The sequence below is a fragment of the Arvicanthis niloticus genome, chromosome 1 (assembly GCF_011762505.2).
Source record: "Arvicanthis niloticus isolate mArvNil1 chromosome 1, mArvNil1.pat.X, whole genome shotgun sequence".
NCBI classification, from domain to species: domain Eukaryota; kingdom Metazoa; phylum Chordata; class Mammalia; order Rodentia; family Muridae; genus Arvicanthis; species Arvicanthis niloticus.
Genome location: NC_047658.1, coordinates 117,136,109 through 117,159,745, shown reverse-complemented (window position 1 = coordinate 117,159,745; position 23,637 = coordinate 117,136,109). Strand labels below are relative to the sequence as shown.

General features: G+C 49.4%; 3 protein-coding genes and 1 long non-coding RNA gene across 7 annotated transcripts; 2 read left to right on the top strand and 2 right to left on the bottom strand.

Moving 5' to 3' along the window:
* Positions 1–241: 241 nt before the first annotated feature.
* Positions 242–11,832, bottom strand: Eml3 (EMAP like 3). Of its 4 annotated transcripts, none has more exons than XM_076916892.1 (22): positions 11,810–11,832; positions 10,296–10,467; positions 9,961–10,221; positions 9,762–9,875; positions 8,310–8,377; positions 8,032–8,155; positions 7,635–7,805; positions 7,399–7,468; positions 7,202–7,312; positions 6,546–6,641; positions 5,078–5,233; positions 4,738–4,879; positions 4,195–4,346; positions 3,988–4,113; positions 3,781–3,912; positions 3,159–3,226; positions 2,515–2,603; positions 2,346–2,443; positions 2,134–2,221; positions 1,132–1,230; positions 766–896; positions 242–681 (listed from the first exon to the last, which is right to left on the bottom strand). In XM_076916892.1, exons 2-22 carry the CDS (start codon positions 10,400–10,402, stop codon positions 478–480), a joined length of 2,607 nt encoding a protein of 868 aa, XP_076773007.1. In that variant the 5' UTR covers positions 10,403–10,467; positions 11,810–11,832; the 3' UTR covers positions 242–477. The 4 variants fall into 4 exon arrangements, with proteins under 4 accessions (XP_076773007.1, XP_034346111.1, XP_034346188.1 ...); XM_034490220.2 differs by lacking the exon at positions 11,810–11,832 and adding an exon at positions 11,304–11,800; XM_034490297.2 differs by lacking the exon at positions 11,810–11,832 and adding an exon at positions 11,304–11,800 and having other exon boundaries at positions 9,961–10,218.
* Positions 2,595–4,563, top strand: LOC143435275 (uncharacterized). Its single transcript, XR_013105415.1, has 2 exons — positions 2,595–2,854; positions 3,133–4,563. It is a non-coding gene; the product is annotated as an uncharacterized LOC143435275 (long non-coding RNA).
* A 35-nt stretch (positions 11,833–11,867) lies between the features above and the next one.
* On the top strand, positions 11,868–13,894 carry Rom1 (retinal outer segment membrane protein 1). The gene is made up of 3 exons (XM_034490540.2): positions 11,868–12,669; positions 13,058–13,304; positions 13,398–13,894. Exons 1-3 carry the CDS (start codon positions 12,080–12,082, stop codon positions 13,614–13,616), a joined length of 1,056 nt encoding a protein of 351 aa, XP_034346431.1. The 5' UTR covers positions 11,868–12,079; the 3' UTR covers positions 13,617–13,894.
* Positions 13,895–14,114: 220 nt separating this feature from the next.
* B3gat3 (beta-1,3-glucuronyltransferase 3) lies at positions 14,115–21,460 on the bottom strand. The gene is made up of 5 exons (XM_034490666.2): positions 21,194–21,460; positions 19,856–20,030; positions 15,469–15,829; positions 14,997–15,287; positions 14,115–14,625 (listed from the first exon to the last, which is right to left on the bottom strand). The coding sequence occupies exons 1-5, from the start codon at positions 21,273–21,275 to the stop codon at positions 14,527–14,529; spliced, it is 1,008 nt and encodes a 335-aa protein (XP_034346557.1). The 5' UTR covers positions 21,276–21,460; the 3' UTR covers positions 14,115–14,526.
* Between the last annotated feature and the right edge of the window lie 2,177 nt (positions 21,461–23,637).

Genomic DNA, 23,637 nt, shown 5'->3' with positions numbered 1-23,637 from the left:
CCGAGGGCGGTGGGGAGCCGGAATTAACTCTCTGCACTGAGTCCTAGCAGCTCCCCGACAGTGGCGTCGAAAGGCGCGCGCGCGCGCGCCCTCACGCTTCTTGAGGTTATTTGCAAGCTGCTTTGCCTGTTATTTGCATATTTGGTCTGAGCTCCCTTTTCTCTTCCCGCCCTGCACTTTTTTCTTTCATCCTTACACAACTGGGCCCCTGAGGGACCCGCCGCACAAAAGCACCAGGCAGTGACTTTTTTCTTTTTATTGCCCCTCACCGGGCAGAAGGCGTCGGAGCTGGGTTGCCCGGCTCAGCAAGCAAGTCTGTTATCATGTGTGCAATGGGGTGTTGGCCCTTCCAGGAAAATACGCAATTGGGAATGTATTAAGTCAAAGAAAAAGCCAGCCCAGGTAAAGACTGTCATTGGTCCTAGGGGTTGTGTGGCCAGACCACAGTACCAGAGGGACAAGATAATCCAGCATCAATCACACGTCCAGGGAGGAGGCAGGGGACAGAGAGGGAGTTCTAGATGGTGTGGCAGGAGCGGGCCCAGAGCCTCCTGCCCCCAGCACTCTCCACTGAAAGATGCTAGCATCCTTGCCACCTAAGGAGACAAGGTATGAGTCGTCGTGTGTGAACCGGACACTAGTCACGTGGCTGCCATGGCCTGAGTACATACGACTTGGCGCCTAGATGAGAAAAAAAGAACAGCTGCAGCAATGGCAGGGTCCCAAACCTACCCACCTGGGCCCAATGGTCCCCGGAGGCCTCACCTTGGCTCGAGCGCATGGGTACTGAAAGAGGTGTACTTTGCAGAAGTCGTCTGCCACAGCCACCACCCGTTCATTGTGGGAGCGGCAAAGGGAGTTGATGTCTGTCCCATCTGAGCCATCAGGCCACACACCTAACACAACAGGTGGCCTGAGCCCGGCTGCTACCCACAACCTAGAGCTACAGTGTTTCCGGTTTTCAGGTTGCCACTGAGCTCCAGACAATCCTTCCAGTCCCAAGGGGCCTCCTACCCTGGATTTGCCGCTATTATCCCCACCCCGAGACGGCACACACCCAGTATACTGAGCCCAGAATGGGTTCCTCCTTGTTTCCCCAGCCCTCCTAAGGGGTTCCGGATCCTGGCTCACCATAGACGTGGAAGCCCAGCACACAGGTATAGGTAGCCCACTCCCGGTCTCTGCTCTCATAGCGATTCCTTAGCAGTTTGCAGCCTCCAGCCACATCCCCTAGGTGGAAATTGCCCCTGCTCAGCTGTCATTCTTTCCTCAGTTGAGAATGTGAACTGATCATAGGTATATTGTCCATTATGAACCACACCATGTGCTTCCTAAATTCTCACTGAAGTTGTTTGATTTGGTTTGACTTTAAGACAGTCCTGCATGGTGGTACACACCTTGAATCCCAGTACTAGATGGGCAGACAGATCTCGGAGTTGGAGGCTACCCTGGTCTACAAAGGGAGTTCCAGGACAACCAGGTGACAGAAGGAACCCTGTCTCAGAAACAGAGAATCTAGCCTAAGACAATACCTGGAACTTTCCATTCCTGCCTCAACTTCTGGATAAAGTACTAACAGTTTCCCATCAGCTTCTCCTTCCCAAATAAGGTAGCCCCTCCACAGTTGCCCTAAGAAGCCATCCCAAAGCAATATCTTCTTAGTGCATCATTCTTTTTCCTTTGTTTTGTATTTTGAGGCATGGTCTTCCTATGCAGCCTTGGCTGGCCTGGAACTCACTATGTAGTCCACGCTGGCTTTGAACTCAAAGATCTAACCACTTATCTCTGCCTCCCAAGTTCAGGGATTGCGTGGTCCATTTTTCAACTCCCTTTGAGTTCTTGTTGGAAAAGATATAGTGTGAAACTGTGGTTTACTTTACCTACTCACCAGATTGTTGCTATATGCACAATTCCAGCTCCATATCCCTCCACGTCAGCCCCTCCACTTGATGCTCCTCTAATACCATCATCCCTCCTGACTAAAAGCCTCCTGTCAACACCCATATAATTTCTTAGGAGACATAATCAGGAGGATGACAAATGCAAAAACAGCATGGGCCACATAGAGAATTCTAAGCCAGCCTAATACCAAAAAATAAATAAATAAATTAGCCCCATCTCCCTGCCACTCACAGTAAAGAATCTCATAATCCCCAGAATTGGACATGATGAAATTCCCATCCTTGGACCAGTCAAGGTGAGTGATAAAACTGGAGTGCCCCTGGGGAAGAAGAGTCAAGAATTTGACAAGATGGCTATCATCCCCAGACCAGCCATTAATGCATCAAACCCCTGTTACTGTGCCCACAGTTAACAAATCCCACCTTCCACCCCAGGGTCCTTACCACACATCTGCCAAAGCGGCTGGACTTAGTGCCACAACTGGAAACACTATAGATGTAGATCATGTTGTCATGGGAACCAATAGCCAGGTACAACCCATCTACAAAGAAACTTATTCAGACAAAGAAGAGCCAGAGCAGGACCCAGGTCCAGGGTGGGGGTGGCTCCCACCTGGGCTGTACCGGACAACTGAGAGCTGTTCATTGCCATCAGTGACATCAGACACAATCTCTCTGGTCTCTGTGTCCAAAACCAACCACCTGAAAGAGAGAAGGGAAGGAAGCAAGAGGGCAGGATGTGAGCCCACCCCCCAGGGAGGCTCTGAGCAAAGAATGAGCGAAGAGACAGAAAATGTCAGAAAGGCTGTGACGTCTGGAAGGAGGCCACCACTGCACTCTCAGGCTGGGGACTGGGAAGAGGCTAAAGGCATATGAAAGCTGAGGGGCTTCTGATGCCTCCTGGGAAAGAAGTCAGCAACTGCAGGCCAGGACAACCACAGAAACCTTGTGGGGTCAGTAAGCCTGTCACTTCCCTGTCCGGCCACCCACATCCACCCCTCCCAGTCCCACTGCTTCCCCATCCTGAGCTGCCATCCCATCTTGCTCCCAGACTGAAGATATAGATGGGGAAGACTTGGTGACAACAAGGGAGGGGAGGCCTGGGCTACAGAGAAGCACCTGAACATGAAAAGGTGTGGTCCAGCACTTTAGTTAGCCCTGGTCACCTCTTGTCCCTTCCCCTGCTACCAAGAACCCTTCCCTTCCTAGACGTCCCTGCATTTCTTTATAGGAGTAGGAGGTCTGGTGTTCTCTCACCTCCCAGTGTTCAGTCCTACAACCACCACTGCCCCACTTGGGTGGAAGTCAGCACATAGACCCGTCTCCTGAGAAAAAAGAAGGTAAATTCAAGAATTTGTATTTCTAAGTGGCCCGTGAGATCAGTTGAGGCTTCAAAGGATGGGGTGGGGGATGGGTAATAGAACACACATGAAAGTATAAGGGGAAATACTAAAGACATGAAGGTTCAAAGGAGGGGTCAGGAGGCTGGGGGAGGAAAGGGCCTGGGTCACAGTCAAAACTGAGTATATATGTAAATGTTAATTAAAGATAGGGTTTAATAAAAGAAGACAGCTTTCTAGTAAGAGAAGTTGGATGGGTGGACACTTTGTCATCTTAGTAACTTCAAAGGATCCTCCCAAGGCAACCAGAGAAAAAGAGGCATGAGAGACCTGGGATAGAGCCTAGTAGGGGGAAGACACTGAAAACACCTAGTAGTGCCACAGATAAACCAAAACAAGGCCTGGGGCAGCAGCAATGTCACTTTTACCAGTCTATGCAGAATTCACAATACAATCTGTTGTCCCAGACACAGAAGGAAAGGCATTATTAGGGAGTCAGAGTAGGTGTAGTGTGGTGGACTAAGGGCAGCTGGCTCTACCTTTAGGTCCATGCTCCAGGCCAGTGCGTGGCCTTCCCCATCCCACAGGCAGAGCTGCCGGTCATGGCCACAGGTGAGGAAGCGGTTCTGGGAGGGATGTGTACACAGTCCCCAGAGCTCATCAGTGTGGCCCTGCAACAGAAAAGAGTTACCACCGCTCTTCCCCAGACTCCCTTCCCTACTTCCCCTGGCTTTTGCCTTCCAAACCTGGATAACAGGGGAGAAGCCCTGAGCCAGATCTCCCCTCAGTAATGCGTTCTTTGTGGTTCCCACCAGCAGCTCAGAGCCAAGCCCTTCAGCAATGGCCCTCACAGCTCCAAAGTGTTCTGGAATCTACGGAGTAGTAACAGAATGTCAAAAGCATACTGACCATTCCTCACTCCATCCCTTCCTTGACCCCAGCCCATCTCTTACCTCAGCCTCCTGGAGGGCCACCAACCCAGGCCCCCACTGTACCAGCCGTCGGTCCCGTCCACCACCACTCAGCACTGTCCCATCCCGTCGGAGACACAGAGCAAAGATGGACCCCTCATGAGCATGGGCCTGGGCCACAATTGTGTAGGTCTCTGTTGGTAAAGTCTAGGTTAAGTCATGCTCTTAGAGTTCCAGTAAGTAGGGAAAGGAGCAGCTTAGAGCATCACAACACAGAATAGCTCCAGCTACTGAGCACCCACAGAAGACTAAGCCTCATGACTGCCAATTCAGCTCATAGTAATAGTGTCAAAAAAAAAAAAAAACCAACAACAAAAAAAGCAAAAACAAAAAACTTTGAACTTTGAACCTGAGATTTAACAAACTCAATCCCTAGCCTTCTCTCCTTTACTATATGGTTCCCCACCTTTCTAGACCAGCTCCCCAGGGAATTCATCAGTTCTCAAGATAAAAGGAAACCCTCTGCTCTGTTCCCTCAGAATTTCTGAGATACAAACATCCTAAATGCCAGCCCTAACCACATACCTTTGGCTCCACCTCTGCCTGGGGTCTTGGAATCAGAGACACTTCGACCCCAGGTAAGAATGTTCCCCTCAGAGTCTCCAGTGAGAATATTTCCATCAGGGAGAAACACAAAGCAAGGGATAAACTTGGGTTTCTTGTATTTCTGGAGAGGGCAGAGAACAGGTGTCATAGGACAGTTGGGGGTGCTGGGGTAATTAGAGTCTACAGGTATCATAGGACAGTTGGGGGTGCTGGGGTGCATTAGAGTCTACAGATGTCACAGGACAGTTGGGGGTGCTGGGGTAGCACTCAATACTCAGCCCCACTTCCCTCTCTACTGCCTCACCCATCCACACCTCACCCCAAAAACACCCTGCTTCCGGGCGAGGATTCCATTCCCAGGAACCCCAGTTCCACCACTCCAGTTCCAAAAATGGACATGAGATTTTCCACTGGTGACAATACAGCTGCTGTCACGAGGGCTGAAGCCAACGGCGAGGACTGAGTCATTTGTACTCTGAAGAAAGGGAGACACTTGATTCAGCCACCCTAAGTCCTGAGCATCTTCATTGTCTTTGATGCTTTTCTTTGTTTCTATCTATCTATCTATCTATCTATCTATCTATCTATCTATCTATCTTTATATCTTTGTTTCTATCTATCTATCTATCTATCTATCTATCTATCTATCTTTATATCTTTCTTCCTTTCTCTTTTCTTGTTTTGTTTTGTTTTGAGACAAGGTTTCTCTGTGTAGCCCTGGCTGTCCTGGAGCTCACTCTGTAGACCATGCTAATCCCAGACTCAGAGATCCGCCTGCCTCTGCCTCAAATACTAGGATTAAAGATGTGTGTCACCATACCCTGTTTTGGTTTGTTTCTTGTGACAGAGTTTCATGTCCCTCTGGTTGTCCTAGAACTGCCAATGTAGCCAGCTGAGGCTGAACTTTGGACTCCTAATTCTATTGCCTCCACTTCCAAGTACTAAGTTTTTAGGGATGCACCACCACAAGTGGCTCTTTTGGTTTTTGATTTGCTGTTCTTTGTTGACAACTTACTCTATAGACCATCCTGCCTAGAACTCTCAGTGACCCTGCTTCTGCGTTCCAAGTGCTAGAATTATAGTTATGAACCACTACACCCAGCACTTGACTTTTCAATTTTTTTTTTTTTCCTGAGACAGGGCTTCTCTGTATCCCTGGCTATCTTGGCACTCACTCGCTCTGTAGACCAGGTTGACCTTAAACCCACAGAGATCCACCTGCCTCTGCCTCCTAAGTGCTGGGATTAAAGGCCATCTCTGCCCATGTCTTTCCATTTACTTCTATTGTCATATTGAGATTGAGTTTAGGGCCTTGTGGGCGCTGTGGAAGCAGACTATTGGGCTATCTCCTCAGCCTTCTTTCCTTCTGCTCCATCTCCAGAGTAGCTGGGATTAAAGGTTTGTGCTACCAAAGTCTATGTTGTAACTCAATCTGCTTCCTAACAGCTGATCTACAAAAGCCCTGAAACCCCAAGATAATTCTTCCTTCAAGGCTCTGGCTGAAGGCTGAAGGTATAGAGCAATGGTAGAATGCCTGCCTGGCATATTAAAGGCCTTTGTTTGAACCTCAACATTACAAGGGGGAGCTGATCCCCTAAAAAATTATAGTGCCCATTAGAACTGTAGTTCTGTGGTTTCCAATGCACAGATGGAGAAACAAAAGCTGAGAGAACTGAGAGTTTGCCTGAGTCAGAAGTGTATTTATAAATAAACCTGGAACTGTCTGTATTCCACCACTCCCACCCTACTCCAGATTCAGAAACCATCAAGCCACCTAGGCTCCTCACCTTGATCTCAGCCAGCTTCACTCCCCGGCTACAGTCCCACACTGACAGCATGTGCTCATTGGAATCATCCACCACACAAAGAAAAGCACCTTGATCCTGTGGATGAGGCATAGCACTGTGAGTTCTGGAGGTCTGGACATGCCTGTTGTTAGACAGAGATTCTATCACAAGTTGGGAGTGTTAAAGAAGGTGACATGTCTTTTTCTCAGGAGAACTGGCTGTGTGAGCCCAGAACACCAGACCTTCCCCAGGCTTCCTGGTAAAACCAAAGAGTGGTGTCTTGAGCAAGAATAAGGGTCTAGCCAGCTATGGAGGCACATGCCTATAACAATTGTTGGGTAGAGACGAAGGATCAAGAGTTCAAAAACATCCTCATCTGCATCCTGAGTTTGAGAGGCCAGCCTAAGGTATGTGAGACTCTGCCTCAAAAAAAAAAAAAAAAAAAAAAAAAAAAAAAAAACACAGCCAGGTGACACACATCTTTAATCCTAGCACTTGGGAGGCAGAGGCAGGTGGATCTCTGTGAGTTCAAGGCCAGCCTGGTCTACAAATTGAGCTCCAGGACAGCCAGGGCTACATATAGAGAAACCCTGTCCCAAAAAACAACAAACAAACAAACAAACAACAGAGATCTAGAAGCTTTGTGCCCAGCTCACCGCTGCTGAAAAGGCCAAGGCCCCCACACCACGCTCAAAGGCACCCAGTCCAATCTCCTGCAGTTTCAGGAGTGTTTCTGAGTCCCAGATGTGGACCACAGGCTGCAGAGGCTAGTGGAAGAGAAGGAGACAGAACTGTGAAGAAAAACTGACCTGTTAGCTCATCCTATCTGCTCAATATTCTCCGCTGACTTTACCTTTCCATCCTTGTCCACTCCAGCTGTCTGTCCTGAGGCTACACGGACACCATCAGGGTGAACAGCAAGGCTAAGTGAGGGGAAGAGAACTCTAGGAAAAGGGTCTCTCTCAGGACCACCCGAGACATGTTTTCCTTGCTTAAGAAGCAGCAAGGCAACTGTCTTTGCTACCCTTCCGCCCGTAGCCAGACCCTCTTCCTGTCAAGCCCACAATCCCCAGACCCCAAGACCCTCACCATCGAACGCAGTCTGTGTGACCCCGGTAATGTCTCTGGCCGCCACCTCCAGGACCCCCTGGGCCTCCCCCAGGCCGGTACAGCACCACTACACAGGCAATAAAGTAGACCACCTCCCCAGAGCGCAGCACAAAGAGATTAGAGCGAGAATCACGACCCCTGTACCCATAACTGTGTTGGGGACCATGGTCAAGGAAAGGGCCAGACCAAGGACAGGAGGGAACATGAAAACGGCAAAGCTCCCACTTGGCATTACCATCCATGTTGGGGTAGTATGGAATGATTCATGGGTTCTTTGTCTCCCCGCCCCACACACACATACACAGAAAAAAACTGTAAAGAAGGAAGGGAGACCCATCATGGGAAGGGGTGATTCCCATGGAACTGAATAGGATACACCCAGTCAAGGCTCAGGGTCTCCGGGGGTGGGCCACTGGGCAGCTCCTCAAGACTTCGGATGCCAGATGGAATGTACATGGTAATAGGACGGCCACGAAGGAACATCTTCACGGAAATGCCTTCTACGAAGAAAAGCAGAGAAGTTAGCCTCCCTTCCCAAAGGCCATCACAGCAAACCTACCATACCTGACAGATTTCCCCAAAGTAGCTCCTAGGGTTTGAGCCCAGATCCTAATGGCATCATGCACGTTCTTCCCTCTGCCTCTCTGTACATACCTAAGTTATAATTGCTCCTCCGAGATCCAGGACCTCCAGGACTGGACAGGGGGTCTTTGTTCCCCCGGCTATTGAGAAGAAGTAAAAGTATAAGACCAGGGCCAAATGTCAAGACCCGAGAGGGTGGGACGAGATACTGATAGACGCTTCCTTCCAGTCAGCCTGCTGGTGTGAGGTCACTGTCAGAACACAGGGCTCTAGAGAGATGGGGCATTTTAGTTGAAAGGAAGGAAGGAAGGAAGGAAGGAAGGAAGGAAGGAAGGAAGTGAGTGAGTGAGTAAGAAAAGGAAAGAGAAAGAAGGCAATATAAAGGTAAGAGAGAGTACAGAACCATGAAACTATAGCCTGTGCCCTTTCTTCTAGGCCTCTAGCGACCTTTTTATTTCCATATTTGTAAAATGAGGCCAGAATATAGACCATCTCTACCTTTTAGGAATCTGGAAGGTAGGCAAAATCTCCCAAAAGGAAAATGACAATGAATTTTAGAGGTCATTGTCACTGGATGATAAGCTGACAACAGCTCTTCGGAGAACAGAGTAGAAGGTTCAAAAGGACAAGGCTGAGCTGGACCTTCAGGTCCACTAAGACAATAACCCCACACCCAGCAGGCTTCCTGGCACTGGGATGTCCTTATGTTACAGGAGTAGCCAAAGCAGGGCATTGTAGGCAATGGGGATCAGCTGAAGCTCTGAGGACAGCCATCTGTGAAAGATCACCAGAGCTGCCAGGTATCTTCCCAACACTCTGGAAGCCAAGAAAGGACTACCACACCTTTTAGACCAGCATGGGCTACAAAGTGAATTCTCGCTAGCCCAGGCTATGGTATGAGACCCTGTCCCAACTAAATAAGTAAAATGTCATCAGAGCTTTTAGCTCCTAGAATTTTGAAAGGTATGTAGTGATATGAAAATGTCAGCAGGCCGGGCGGTGGTGGCGCACGCCTTTAATCCCAGCACTTGGGAGGCAGAGGCAGGCGGATTTCTGAGTTCGAGGCCAGCCTGGTCTACAGAGTGAGTTCCAGGACAGCCAGGGCTACACAGAGAAACCCTGTCTTGAAAAACAAAAAAACAAAACAAAACAAAACAAAAAAACAAAACAAAAAAAAAAAAAAAAAGAAAGAAAAGAAAATGTCAGCAGAACTAGAATCCGGAAAAATCAGGTTCAGAATTTGACTCTGTGACCTGAGGCAACTGATTGCCCTCTCTGAGCCTGTTTCACCTGTGCAATGGAAGGCATGAGTGACCACCTATTCACCAAAGACATTACAGGGCCTGAATGATGTGGAGGAGAATCTCAGCACAGGGCCCAGAGCAGTGCAGGAGTCCCAAGGAATGCTTTGTTTCTTTCTTCCTGTTGGGTAATGAGGTCACCTACCCCACCCAGGAATGGAGAAAGTCAAGAAGCCAAGCCCGGGGTACAGCAAGTTAAAGGAGGAAAGGGAGGCTTACCCACCTCTCTGTGCTCCCTGACCGCAATAGCAGGTTAGCTGAGGAAGCTGCCTTCCTGGAGAGTTTCTGCCTGGGCCGCTCTGAGGGGGATGAGGAAGAGGAGGAATTTCTTCGGGGCCTGGTAGAGCAGAATGAAAAAGTGAAAAATCAAGCCTACTTCCCAGACTTCCCATCCATCCCAGCTACCGCCACAGGACACCTACGTGTCAGAACGCTGAAGGGGCTGCACAGGCCTGAGGATTCCTGGGGGGCCAGGGGAGCCTGCCCCACTGCTGCTGCTGCACCCTCCTTCAGACTGGGTCCCACTAGGCTCTTCACCGCCCCCCTGAAGAGCTGGAGGCCCATTGCTCAGGCCAGGGGGTCCAGAGGATGGCTCCGTCTCCAATTCTTCTTCTGTTTGGGTGCCTCGGCTCACCAAGGAAGGGCTGCATGTAGGTGGCAGTCCTGGGGGGACTGTAATGCTGCTGGGGAGACAGCAAATTAACCTGATGCCCCAAAGTTCCCAGGAAAGAAGAATGAGTGTGCTGGCATGTTGTACCTGTTCCTTGTTGAAGCTGATATGCCAGACCCCTGCAGGGTTGTGATGGGGCCATGCAGCCGCAGCAGGCGAAGGGCTTCTGCCAAGGCTGCCTTTACCAGTTCCATCTCTTCTTCCTGCACCCGAAGCCGCTGGCTCAGGGTCTGCAGGGTTTCATGAGCAGGGCCCTCACCTGGGAAAGGGGCAAGAAGCGCTCAGAAAAGTGCCACTACCTGGAGGGTGAAGGTGGTTCTGTCCTCCCTCCCAATGTCACAACACCACCATTCAATAGACCTGACCCTCTCAAGCAGTCTAAAGCTTGAAAGCTCATCCCGATCAGATAGTAGAGGGTCAAGAGTCTCCTCCTAGCGGGACAGGCAATGAGCCCGGTAAAACTTTTGCTGCTGCTGTCTCTGCCTCCGCAAAGACAAAGTATCATGGAGTACGTGGGGGTGGGAGGTGGGGTGGGAGACATGGAATACTGCCGAGGTATGTGGGAGTCGGAGAGAGATGCAAGAGCAATTCTGGTGAGAAACCACAGCCCTCTCGCCCCACCAGCAAGCGCAAGTCTCTACCAAATGCAAACACAGCCAACAAGCTTGAGACACAGGAAAGTGAACTGGACAGTAAAACTCAGACTGAGAGGTCAGGGTGTAAGGAACACAATCTGGTGAGTGTACAGAATATCAGTGGAGAGCTGTGTACATCCCAAGGTAACTGTGGGCGTCAGAAATAAAAAGACCCGGAATTCCCGGGGAAGAGGCCCAGTGTGACACAGTGGTCAGGGAAACTTAGAGGGACACAGAGAACCAAGGAGTAGAATGGCATTAAGGAAGTCCAAAATGACAGTAGCGAGTTCCTGGAACTAGAATTGGACAACCTGAAGAACTGAGGAGGATGCTCAGAGTCCCCGGGGCGCAGGAGCACGCTAGCACGCTACTAGACAGCGGTCCAGCACTGGCAGTGCCCGTCGGGCTAGCGCTCAGGGAATCCAGGCCACGCCGCCCGCCCGCCCCGCCCCGTACTCACCGGGCCCCGCAGCCCCGTCCATCCGGCCCCCGCGTTGCTCCGAGCGGCGGCGTCGGAGGCTCTAAGCCGCGGGGGCCATGGCTGGGGAGAGGGGAAGGAAGCACTTGGGCGCGCGCGGAGGGGAGTCGTGCCACCCCTCGGGGGCGCTGTTGAGCGTGGGGACAGGACTTGGAGAGGGCGCTGTGGAACCGGACCGCTTACTCTCCCGGGGTGGGCTCCCGGGGTGCGGTGACAGGGCCGTCCGGAGCCCCTGCGCCCCAGCACAAACAGGCGCGGGACCGGGAGTTGCCAGCAAGCGCGGGAGGGGGGCGGGCCGGAGGGGGGGCGGGCCGCCAGGTAACCCTTCCCTGTCCGGGACCTGAGGCTCTGGCCGGAGGCGGGGGACACACGGCTGACCTTTCACCCCGCCAGGCTCTAGCCCGGCTTCCGGCCCCCAGGCTCCCAGAGGACCTGGGAGGGGACGCAGGGCCTGAGATCTGGGTCTCTAAGCCTGGAGCCCAACGTACCAAACTCTCACTTCCGCGAAAGGGCAGGGCGGGGTCACGAAATGGGCTTTCAGCCTGGGGGCGGGGCCTTTCCTAAAGGGCAAGGCTAAGAAGCATCCTGAATCGCGGCTGGCAGAGGGTTATTAAGGCTGGAGTGGAAGGATGTCCAGGGTATTGGGGTCAGGGTGGCATTAGCTCTATTGAAGCCAGGCTGGGCTGACTCAGCATCCTGCCTGCCCCAGCCAACCCCAAGCCCCGACGGCTCCTCACTCCCTTGGGCAGAGATGGGAGATGGCGCCGGTGCTGCCCGTGGTGCTGCCCCTCCAAATCCGTATCCGTTTGGCACAGGGGATCTGGCTCCTCTCCTGGCTGCTGGCACTGGTCGGTGGCCTCACCCTCCTCTGTAGCGGGTACCTCCTGGTACAGCTGTGGCACCTTGGCACCTTCCTGGCTCCCTCTTGCTCATTCCCTACCCTGCCCCAGACTGCCCTGGCAGCAGGAGCGGTGGCTCTAGGCACAGGGCTGGGAGGCGCAGGCGCCAGCCGGGCGAGTCTGGATGCAGCTCAGTACCCTCCCTGGCGAGGGGTCCTGACTCCACTGTTAGCGGTTGGCACTGCTGCAGGCGGGGGGCTGCTGACCCTTGCCCTGGGGCTAGCCCTGGTTTTGCCTATAAGTCTCCACCATGGACTGGAGGAGGGCCTGGAGGCTGCCTTGGCTCACTACAAGGACACAGAGGTGCCTGGACATTGCCAGGCCAAACATCTGATGGATGAGTTGCAGTTGAGGTACCATTGCTGCGGGCGCCATGGCTACAAGGATTGGTTTGGTGTTCAATGGGTCAGCAACCGTTACCTGGATCCCAATGACCAAGATGTGGTTGAGTAAGTGTGATTGATTTGCTTCTCTTTTTTCTTTCTCCTCCTCCTTAAACTCCATCCTTTGCCTTGAAATTCTTACCCAAATATGCAATAAATAGAGCACAGTGGCTGAGAGAATGGATTATAATTCTATTTATCAGCCCAGGGTATGTTGCCAAGCCACTGTGGACCCATTCCTCATCTGCAAAATAGAAATAATTATACCTGTCTTTACCTTCCCAACAGGCTCCTATCTTACAGAGTTGTGGAGATAAATGAATTACGCAAGCTTGGATAGTAAAGCACTCAGTAAATGTTTTATAATCACGTTTTTTTCAACTGTCCTTGCTCTCAGATGCTCCTCTAAGCTTCTATATGCAGCCACCTAACTATCTTGTCTATGCCTTTGCAGCCGGATCCAGAGCAACGTGGAAGGTTTATATCTTATTGATGGAGTCCCCTTCTCCTGTTGTAATCCCCACTCACCCCGACCTTGCCTGCAAAGCCAACTCTCAGACCCCTACGCCCATCCACTCTTCGATCCTCGGCAGCCCAACCTAAACCTCTGGGCCCAAGGGTGTCATGAAGTGCTGCTGGAGCACCTGCAGGGTTTGTCAGGCACACTGGGAAGTGTTCTGGCTGTCACCTTATTGCTGCAGGTCAGTCAGCCAAGGGCCCTGACTCCTTCTACTTTCAGCTCTGTGGCCCCAAATCCACTGACAATCACCCTTTCCACTTGTTCCCCCCTACAGGTTCTAGTGCTCCTTGGTTTGCGGTATTTGCAGACAGCACTGGAGGGCCTCGGAGGAGTCATTGATGGGGAAGGAGAGACCCAGGGCTATCTTTTTCCTGGTGGGCTGAAAGACATACTGAAAACTGCATGGCTACAGGGAGGGCTTGCTCACAAGCCAGCACCTGAGGAGGCCCCACCAGATGAAGAACCTCCCAAAGAAGTTCTAGCTGAGGCCTAGAAACCTGAGGGGTGGGGGTAGGATGGGGAGAGATGGACAAATATGGAAAACTTCCAATTCTTTACTCAGGCTCAGGGAAGGAGAGGTTCCTGGGATTAAAGGAGTTAGAGCAATCAGAGCTGGACTGGGTTGAGAAGTCCAGGTGTCCTGGAGCCCAACCGTTGGGGTGGAAACCACCAAGGTTGAGAACAGATGATGAAGGTGACAGGGAAGTGACAGCCAAAGGACTGGAGACTGTTTCTACTATACAGATTCTACAATAAAGTTTGTGGACAGAAGTCACTGCTTGCTTGCTCTCTCTGTCTGTCTCTCTACCTCTCTCTCTCTCTCTCTCTCTCTCTCTCTCTCTCTCTCTCTCTCTCTCTCTCTCGTCAAGGGGATGGGAGCATGAAGGACTGTGCAGAGGAGGAACCCAGCCTGTGTAGGTACAGGTATCTGATCTCTTGGGATCAGAGACCAGCAAGCAGGTTTGCCAAGTGAAGGGAAACATGGTGCCCCTCCAGGTTGAGATTCTTTATTTTAGAGGTAGGAAGGGGATCCGCATGCTCAGATGGGGAGGGTCCAGCCCAGCTCCTCTAGCCCCCCCACCACATGCTTGTCCCCAATAAGTTATCCAGTTTCCTCAGCTACCCTCCCTCCTGAGTTCATCTGTCCTGCTCCACCCCAGATGGGGCTGACCTGGCTCACTACAGAAGTTGCTTGTCCCCAGCCTGTGGGCAGTGCCACATGGCAGGCTGGGGGAAGGGAGGGAAGCAACTGGGCCACACCCTGTGGTTGGAGGGGCTGCCTCTGGTTCTGAGGGGTCAGGACTTAAAAAAAAAAAAAAAAAAAGCCACATCCTGGCTGGCCTGGAGCCCAGTCCCACAAGGTATGTGACTAAAATAAGGTAGAAGTCAGAGTGAGGTTGCCATCACACCTCAATGGCTGGGTCTGAGCCCTGGCCCTGCCGTTGTAGCTGCTCCTCCTGCTTCATCTTAGGTTTCTCTGTCCGGGTATGCCATACCAGTACCTGTAAAGGAAGGTTTAGGGTCAGGACAAGCCATAACCAGGACTCTGGGGCTCTGGGGCATGTGATCTAAAATGGATTCCACCCCCACCCCACCTCTTCTACATTCAGCGTTGGTATACAATGTATGAAATATTGGGGTAGGAGAACTTTACTGCCTTTAAAATGGGGCTTTGTTCCTTGTCTCTCTGATATACACATGCGTTCACAGAAGTCTCTGAGATGAAATGGCAGGAGCCCTACCCTGACTCTCAGTAGCCTTTTCTATAGAGTGAAAGCAAATTTGGTCAGAGATCTGGAGATTTCTCCTGGTTCAAACACCCATTCCCACTTCTGTTAGCTGCTCATCCCAGAGTGTTTCTCCATCCTCTTACCTGAGTACAGTTGGCAGCCCGTGGCTCCAGGTCCTTGGGATCAACAAGATGGCTCAGGAGACTACTTTCCAGGTGGCCCCGGGGTGCAGTAGCATCAAACTGGGCATTGGGCTTAGCCAACAGCAAGGGCAAGGCAACTGCAAATCCCGCCATGTCCAGGGGAAAGGGCCTGTTGGGTTCCCATGCTGTGTGGAAACCCACAACTCGGCCATCTTGTACCTGAGGGCCTTCAAATCGCAGGCCGCCCACCAGCCCCACAGGCCACACTGAGACACCACGAGTCCAACGCATCTGACGGAGATGAGAGACGAAACAGAGAGGGGTGGTCCAAGGAAAAGAACTATTTGTTTATTGCCACCCCTCCCTTACTGTTCCTCATCTTCATCCACCAACCCACATCAACACTAGTAAGCAAGAGAAAGAAGGAAGCTGGTCCCACCTGGTTCTTTCTCCATCTTTACCCAGGGCTCACCTCCTTAAAGAGCTCCCGGCTGTAGGTGTTGTCATCATCAGCAAAATACACGACTCCTTGGGTCCCTGGTGGTGGTGGGTCCTTCTCCCCCCCAACAGCACCCCCTTTTCCTCGGAGCCAGTCGAGGGCCTTGTTGCGCTGCTCGACTCCTCGGGGCCGTACCCAGCCTGGCTCACCTTCCCGAAGCCGCTGAGCCTTGGGGGTAAGGACAGCCAGGTGTGTGAAGAGGAGACCAGAGGCAGCCAACAACCCCGAGACCAGCGGGGTAGGGCTCTCAGCGTCCTCCACCAGCAGCCAGTGTAGACGGGGCACCAAGCTCAGGGTCTGGGACAGCCGAACCAGCTCTGCCTTCTGTACAAGCCTGCAGAGGGAGAGATGCAGGAAGGAAGGGGCCAGGTAACCCTGGCCCTCTACACTTAGAATGGCAGCTGCTCCTGGTCACTGTTAGTACCTTCTCTGGCATTCCCCCTACCAGTGCCCAAGCTCTGTGTGTGTGTGTGTGTGTGTGTGTGTGTGTGTGTGTGTGTGTGTTACTTAGGATGGAACCCAGGATTTCAGGCATTCAAACACGTATCAACAGACTACCAAGTTCCCTTCCTCTCCCTTGCATGTCAATCGCATGTAGATATCCACCTGCCCTATCTTTCCAGTCTGTGGTCATAACCCACTTCAACCCCAGGACTCAGGCTGGGTCAAGACTATAGGACAATGACTTGGAATCAGATGGATCTGGGTTTGAATCTATTTGTAGCTTGTTGTTTGACACAGGGTTTCATGTAGCTGGACTGGCTCAAACTCATATGCTAAAGATGGTCTTGAATTCCTGCTCTTCCTGTTTCTGCCTCCCAGTGCTGGTATGCTACCACACCCTAATGTTCAGTTTTATAGTTTATCAAGTGAAATACTTTGAGAAATGGCTTAATCTGAGCCTCATTTACTGAGGAATAAAACTGGATTAGAAAGATGGGCACAGCTGCACACGCCTTTAACATTTGGGGAGACAGAGGTAGACAGACCTCTGTGGAGTTTGAGGCCAGCTTTGTACATAGCAAGTTCCAAGAGAGAGAAGACACTACACAGAGATCCTGTGTCAAAAAACTAAATAAATAGGCCAGGCAGTTATGGTGCATGCCTTTAATCCCAGCACTGAGAAGACAGAGGCAGATGGACTTCTAAATTTGAGGCCACCCTGGTCTATAGAGAGAGTCTCAGAACAGCCAGAGGGCTGCACAGAGAAACCCTGTCTTGGAAAAAACAAAATTAATTAATTAATTAATTAATTAGAAAACTAATAAAAAATAGATGAATATTTTGCAACAGTTTTATTAATTATTGGCTTTTTGAGACAGTCTCATGCTGTAGCCCAGGCTAGCATCAAACTCAACAATTTTCAGGGCTCAGTTTGAGTGCTGATACCACAAGTGTCACTATGCTTAGCTATAGTATTATTCAGTTTTAGGGATTGAATCCAAGGCTTTGAAGTGCTATACAAGTACTCTGCCACCAAGTTATATCTCCCAGACAAAGATGTATTTTAGGAAAACAAGATAAGCTGGTCATGGTAACACACACCTTTAGTCCCAGCATTTAGGAAGAAGTAGACAGATCTTTGTGAGTGTAGACCAGCATGGTCTACACAGTAATCTACCAGCCAGCCACTGTGAGACCTTACTTCAAATTAAAAAAAAAAAAAAAAAAGACAGACAGACAGACAGACAGACAGACAGACAGAAGGAAAGAAGAGAAAGAAAGAAAATTAAAAGAAAAAAAAACAGGAAAAATGATAGAGAAATGGTTAAGAGAACTCGATGGTCTTGCAGAGAACCATTGTTTGATTCCCAATACCTATATCATCTCACAACTACCTATAACTCTAGTTCAGGGGATTCGCCTCCTCAAAGGGGATTATTGGTACCTGCACACTTTCAGTGCACATACACACCCTCAGGCAAAAACATATAAACATAAAAAAGAAATAAATTGTAGCAGGATACTTATTCTGCTACATTGTATTCGCAGTGGAGCTCCGTGATTAGGTAGTAGGAGAGGAGGTGGAGCTGGGAGAAGAAGAGACGAAGGGGAGGGTAGAAAAAGAGGAAAAGGAGGGGAGAAATAGAGGAAGGGGAGGAGAAGAAAGAGGCTATCAGCCATGGAGAACCACGGATAGCTGTCCTGGGTAGCAATTTCTATCAAAAGGTTAGGTATTGGGTAACAACTCTAATTGTGTGAGCATCTTGTTGATTGAACATTCCTAAATATATAAATCCTTTAGATAATCATTAAGCTTTAAGTACTGCAAAGATGGCAGATACTGTCTGGGGTTCAGCGGAGCTTTGGCAGAGCCATCCCCTATTCTGGCATCTCATGTGTGCCAAGGCCCAAGCATCTAGCTAGCTGGAGCCCCCAGAGCAGAGGAGCAGCAGGAACACGGCAGCTGCCCAGGAACAAGCCAGACCAGGCTCCGTTTTCTAAATATCCCCTATAATAAATAAATAAACAAAGTAACAAATTCTAATTTATTTTAACTAATTGGGTTTTTAGAGAAAAAATCTTGAGCTGGTTTGTTGGGTATGCCTTTAATCCCATATCTTGGAAGGCAGAGGCAGAGAGGTGTTCAAGGCCAGCCATGGCTACACAGTACAACCTTGCCTCAAAAAATAAAAATAATGACAGAATCTCATTTTGTAGCTAAGGTTGACCTCAAAATCACACCAATCCCTCTGTTTCAGGCCCCTCAGTACTGGGGATTACCAGGCATGAGTCAGCATGTCATGACTGACAATACAATTTATCAAGTAAAACATTTTAGGAAATGGCTTGAGTCTCAAGTTTACTCAGGAATAAAGGTGGATTACGAAACTGGGCACAATAGTGAACACACCTTTAATCCGGTCATTTGAGACACACAAGAAGGGGAATCAGCCTAGTCTACAGAGTGAGTTCCAGGATAGCCAGGGCTACACAGAGAAACCTCCTGAAAAACAAAACAAAACAAAAAAATTAAATAATAAAAATTAAAAATGAAACACTACAAGGCCAGGTTCTTTTCTTTCTGTAGTAAGGCATCCAGAGAAGAGTTTTCGAGGAAATCCTAGTCATTCTCCAAATGAGAAAATCACTTAATTATTTCTTCATTTTGAGACAGGATCTCCCTGTGGGGCTCTCGATGGCCTGGAACTCACTACAGAGGCCAGGCTGGCCTAAAACTCTAGAGGAGATCCTTCAGCCACTGCTTCCTAAATGCTGGGATTAAAGATGCACATAACCCACACCCAGCTATTCAGTTAGTTTTCAAATGCCCAGCCCAAAATTATCTTAAAGAAAGCACTGGGAATATGTGGTTTGCCTCTTTTGGGTTTCCTCATGGTTTACATTGGTTTGCTGCTCAAGGAATTGGTGGTGTGTGTAAGTGTATGAGTTCAGGAAAGTATGTTGAAGACATGGTAATGCACAGGACTTTTTGACTGCAGGTCTCAAACCACACTTCAAAATTGGTTTTCTTAGTATTAAAACAAAATTTTGACTTTAAAAAAGAAAGAGGGGGGAAGAGAGAGAGAGAGAGAGAAAGAGAGAGAGAGAGAGAGAGAAATACAAAAACATTTCCAAAAGCTAGACTATCTGCCCCTTTCTGCCTCCTCCAACCTTCTACTAGGAATCACTGTCAAAGCCTAGTAGATGCTAAGTAAATATTATTCAACCAAACCTACTTAGCCCTGTTTTCTAAATTTAATCAGAAACTTCTGTTTGTTTGTTTGTTTGTTTGTTTGTCTTGTTGTTGGGTGTTTTTGTTTGTGCATTGTTAGTTTTGAGACAGTTTTACTCTGTAGTCCGGGATGGGTGCAAACAGTAGCCCTCAGTCTCCCAAAGTGCTGGGATTACAGATGTCAGCTACTATATCTAGATCTAATCAAAGTGTTAGAACTTTCTAACCAAGAGATTCCTAAGAAAAGTTCACTCATTGGCAAGCTCAAATTTTCTTTCACACTTTATTGTCATACCTTTTTAAAGCAATAACTCAGTAATCTACTTCCTAATAATCCTTTGCTTATTCTTAAAGAAAAAAAATATTTCGCTGGGCAGTGGTGGCGCACGCCTTTAATCCCAGCACTTGGGAGGCAGAGGCAGGCGGATTTCTGAGTTCGAGGCCAGCCTGGTCTACAGAGTGAGTTCCAGGACAGCCAGGGCTACACAGAGAAACCCTGTCTCGAAAAACCAAAAAGGAAAAAAAAAAAAAATTCCCACATATCTGAATAAAAATACAGATCATTTTTCATAACATTTGGCAAACTCTAGTTTAAACATCACACCCTAGTTCAGTGCCTCCCCAAATTCATCACTAACCCTCTTCTTGTTCACTACAGAGCTCCTGAGTGTACCAGAGCCGTACCTGGCATAGGTGGGGGTAATGACATAGATAGTTGGCAGGGCCTCAGGTTCAGGGGGCTGGGCTGGGGCAGGGGGTGGTCGACGGAGATCAGCTTGCAACTGGGATATCCTCAGGTCCTTCTGCCGAAGCTGCTCAGCTGCGGCTCGAAGTGGAGGGAGGCAGTCACAGGGCTGGCCTGGTACCAAGAAGCACCAACAGGGAAAGGGAGTTGTGACAGAACCTCAGGACAGTAGGTAGTTCAAAAACCCAGGGCCAATTCTTTTTAACTCCTAGCCAATACAGAAATTCCTTTGTAACTTGCTTTTTTAAATATGGTGTCAGGGAGTCCACCCTTCCAATCAAGCACTCTGCATCTTTCATTGTTACCTATCTTGGTCTTGTTATATGGCTCCAAGCTGACTGACCTCAAACCCTTAACGCATTGGCCTGTTTTTCAAATGGTGTGCCACAACAGTCAACTCTTCATTTTTAATCAGTTGCATGTGTCACTCTATTTTTTTTTTTTTTTTTTTTTTTTGCTGAGGCTCCAACCCAGAGCCTTACACTTGTGAGTGCTCTACCACTGTGTTACACCTTCAGCCCTGCCACTCTTTTAACTCATTATCTGTCAGCCTTTCTATCCTTTCTACCTTTTGATCCTAATTTTACCTTCCAGACATAATAGAACAATCTGAACTGCTTGAGGTTCTCATGTAATAATAGCACTACCTGAAAAGTATTTACCAAGCTCCTGCATAAAAGGCTGAATTCAAGCTGCTCCATGGTCACGTGACCAATGGCTGGTCAGTAAGTTCACTGATTCCATCACATGATAAATATTGAATAAAAAGGAGGGGGACGGGAAAACAGTCCCTACTCTCATAGAGCATTTACTTCAGTGGAAGAAGCTGACAATAATAAAGTCATTACAAATTGCGATATGGGCCACTTAGAAAATTAAAACGGACCAAGACTAAAAAGGGTTACTTGAGCTAAGGTGTTCAGGGAAGTCCTGATGTGACATCTGGCTTAAAACCAAAAGGCTGAGCAATAGATGGCCGGGGGGGGGGGGGGGGGGGGGGAAGCACAGCAGGTCAAGAGCTGGAGGGGACAATCAACCTGGGGGTTCTCAAAAACCTGTCAGCAAGCCGGTCTGAGAGGCAGAGCAAGGGGAGGGGGCGGCGGCGGCGGCGGGGTCATTTGGGGCCTGGCCGGTATCCGCGGAGTTGCAGATTGTCGGGAGTTCTAGACGTGAGGCCACCGAGGGCTATCCCGAGGGCCGAGCGGGAAGCAGCTGTCTGCAGGTCTCAGCCCCAGCGCCTCGGGCCGGCCCTCCGCACCCCGCCCCGCCCCGCTCACCGAGCTGCACCAGAGCGTAGAGGAGGCCGGCGATCGACACCAGGAAGTAGGCAAGAAACACGTTCTTCAGCTTCAGCTTCATGGCCGTGCCTCCGGGGCAGGCGGGGTCCACCGGGGACCGGCAGGGACAGGTCCGCCCGGTCCTCGGCCCTCCCGCCGGCCCCGCCCCGGCTGCCCCGCCCTCTTCAGGCTCCCTTAAGAGTTCCCGGGAACACGGGCTCTGAGCGACACCTGGGACCACTTCCGGCTAGTGGCATCCCTCCCACAGGCAGCTTCCGGTCCCACCTCCTGGTAGGCCATACAGGGTGGTGATGCTATATCCGCTGGATCAAGCGATCGTGGCGGGCCGACCAAAAGCAGAGCATGTGCTGCCTAGCTCTATATCCACCTAGAAGCTCCGAAGAGAGCACAAGCCCCGCCCTTGATAGCTGCTTAAAGAAAGGCTGTTCATTACTTGTTCAACCACTGAGTGGAATATAGAGCCTACCAGGTGCCGGACTAGTTTGGCTAGTGATTTCCAATGATTCTCAATCTTCCTGAGACCCTTTAATACAGTTCCTCATGTTTGGCGTCCTCCCCATCATAAAATTCTTTTCGTTGCTACTCCATAACTGTAATTTTGCTGTTAGGAGTCTTTTTTTTTTTTTTTTCCTTTTTGGTTTTTCGAGACAGGGTTTTTCTGTGTAGCCCTGGCTGTCCTGGAACTCACTTTGTAGACCAGGCTGGCCTCGAACTCAGAAATCTGCCTGCCTCTGCCTCCCAAGTGCTGGGATTAAAGGCGTGTGCCACCACTGCCCGGCTGTCATTTGGAGTCTCAATGTAAATGTTTTCCAATTGCATTCCTGCTGGCCCCTCCTGCTGATTTAAGGTTGAGTCCTAGTTGTCTTGCCACCACTGCTGATTTGCAATTTGCTATCCCTACTCTACCAAACTGGACTGAGTGGATTGAGCTGCCACTGCTGACCTGTAAACTGAATTGCCAATATCAGACAAGAGTTGCTCCAGGGCTGGGGAGATGGCTCAGCAGTTAAGAGCCCTGACTGCGCCGGGCAGTGGTGGCGCACGCCTTTAATCCCAGCACTTGGGAGGCAGAGGCAGGCAGATCTCTGAGTTTGAGGCCAGCCTGGTCTACAGAGTGAGTTCCAGGACAGCTAGGGTTACACAGAGAAACCCTGTCTCGAAAAACAAAAACAACTAAAAAAAAAAAAAAAGGAGCCCTGACTGCTCTTCCTAGAGGTCCTGAGTTCAATTCCCAGCAACCACATGGTGGCTCACAACCATCTGCAGTGGAGTCTGATGCCCTCTTTTGGTGTCTGACAAGAGTCATGGTGTATTTATATACATAAAACAAAACATTTAAATAGAAAGAAGAGTATTGGAATAACAGAAAAAATAGGATTTGAAAAAAATTAAAGTTACACATGTTCGTGAAGATCAGAAGACTTTTGGGTTTCAAGCTTGGGACCTCAGGCTTAGTGTTCTTACTGTTGAACCCCTCACCAGCCTTTCAATGTTAGGCCAAAATTATGTCATTACCATAGGACAATTTTTAAAAGTTCCTTCTAGGTCTTCCACTCCAACATCTGTAGTTTCTTCAGGATCACCTCTTTTCAGCAAGTGACTAAAGAGGTAAAATTGGGTACCAAGTATATAAACTGTCACTAGAACAATGGATGACTTTATTCACTGATACTTAACAATTTACATACTTAGTCCAGGAAGTAGCTCAGTAGAGTGCTTGTCTAGTGTGCACTGTTTTTGTCTCCCCACCCCCCACCCCCCCAAGACAAGGTTTCAGTTTCTCTGTGTAACAACCCTGACTGTCCTGGAACTCACTTTGTGGACCAGGCTGACCTTAAACTGAGAGATCTGTCTAGCTCTGCTGGAATTTAAAGGCATACAACCACCATTGCGCAGCACAAGAGCACTGGTTTCTATCACCAAAACCCTGGGGTAGTGGTGCATGTCTGCAATTCCTGCACAACATGGAAAGTGGAGGGAGGTAAACTCCACTATGTATCAAGATGGAGAATTCAGGGTCAGCATAAGCTACCTAGAACCCTGTCCCATTACACAAACTGATTATCTTTGTTGAACAATATATATTGTTTCAACATATATTCAATAAAAAGGGAAAACTCACAAAAGAAAAAACTATGTTCCTATCAGTAACTATGTATGTTTCTATTTCAATGTTACATCATAATAAAAACATTTAAAATCCTTTCATTTAGCTTCTTAAAAACTATTTAGGAATTATCTAGTTACCCTATCATACAAAACAAAATTTCATAACTGTTTTTCCCTGTAACCAAGTATCCACTACTCAACCTTTCTGCAACCTTCCTGGCAATAGTTTTGAGACTCTTAACCCAGAATAGCATTCAACCTACATCAAAGTCTCAGGATGGCCTTGACCTATACCATTCTGCTTGGAAAGGTTT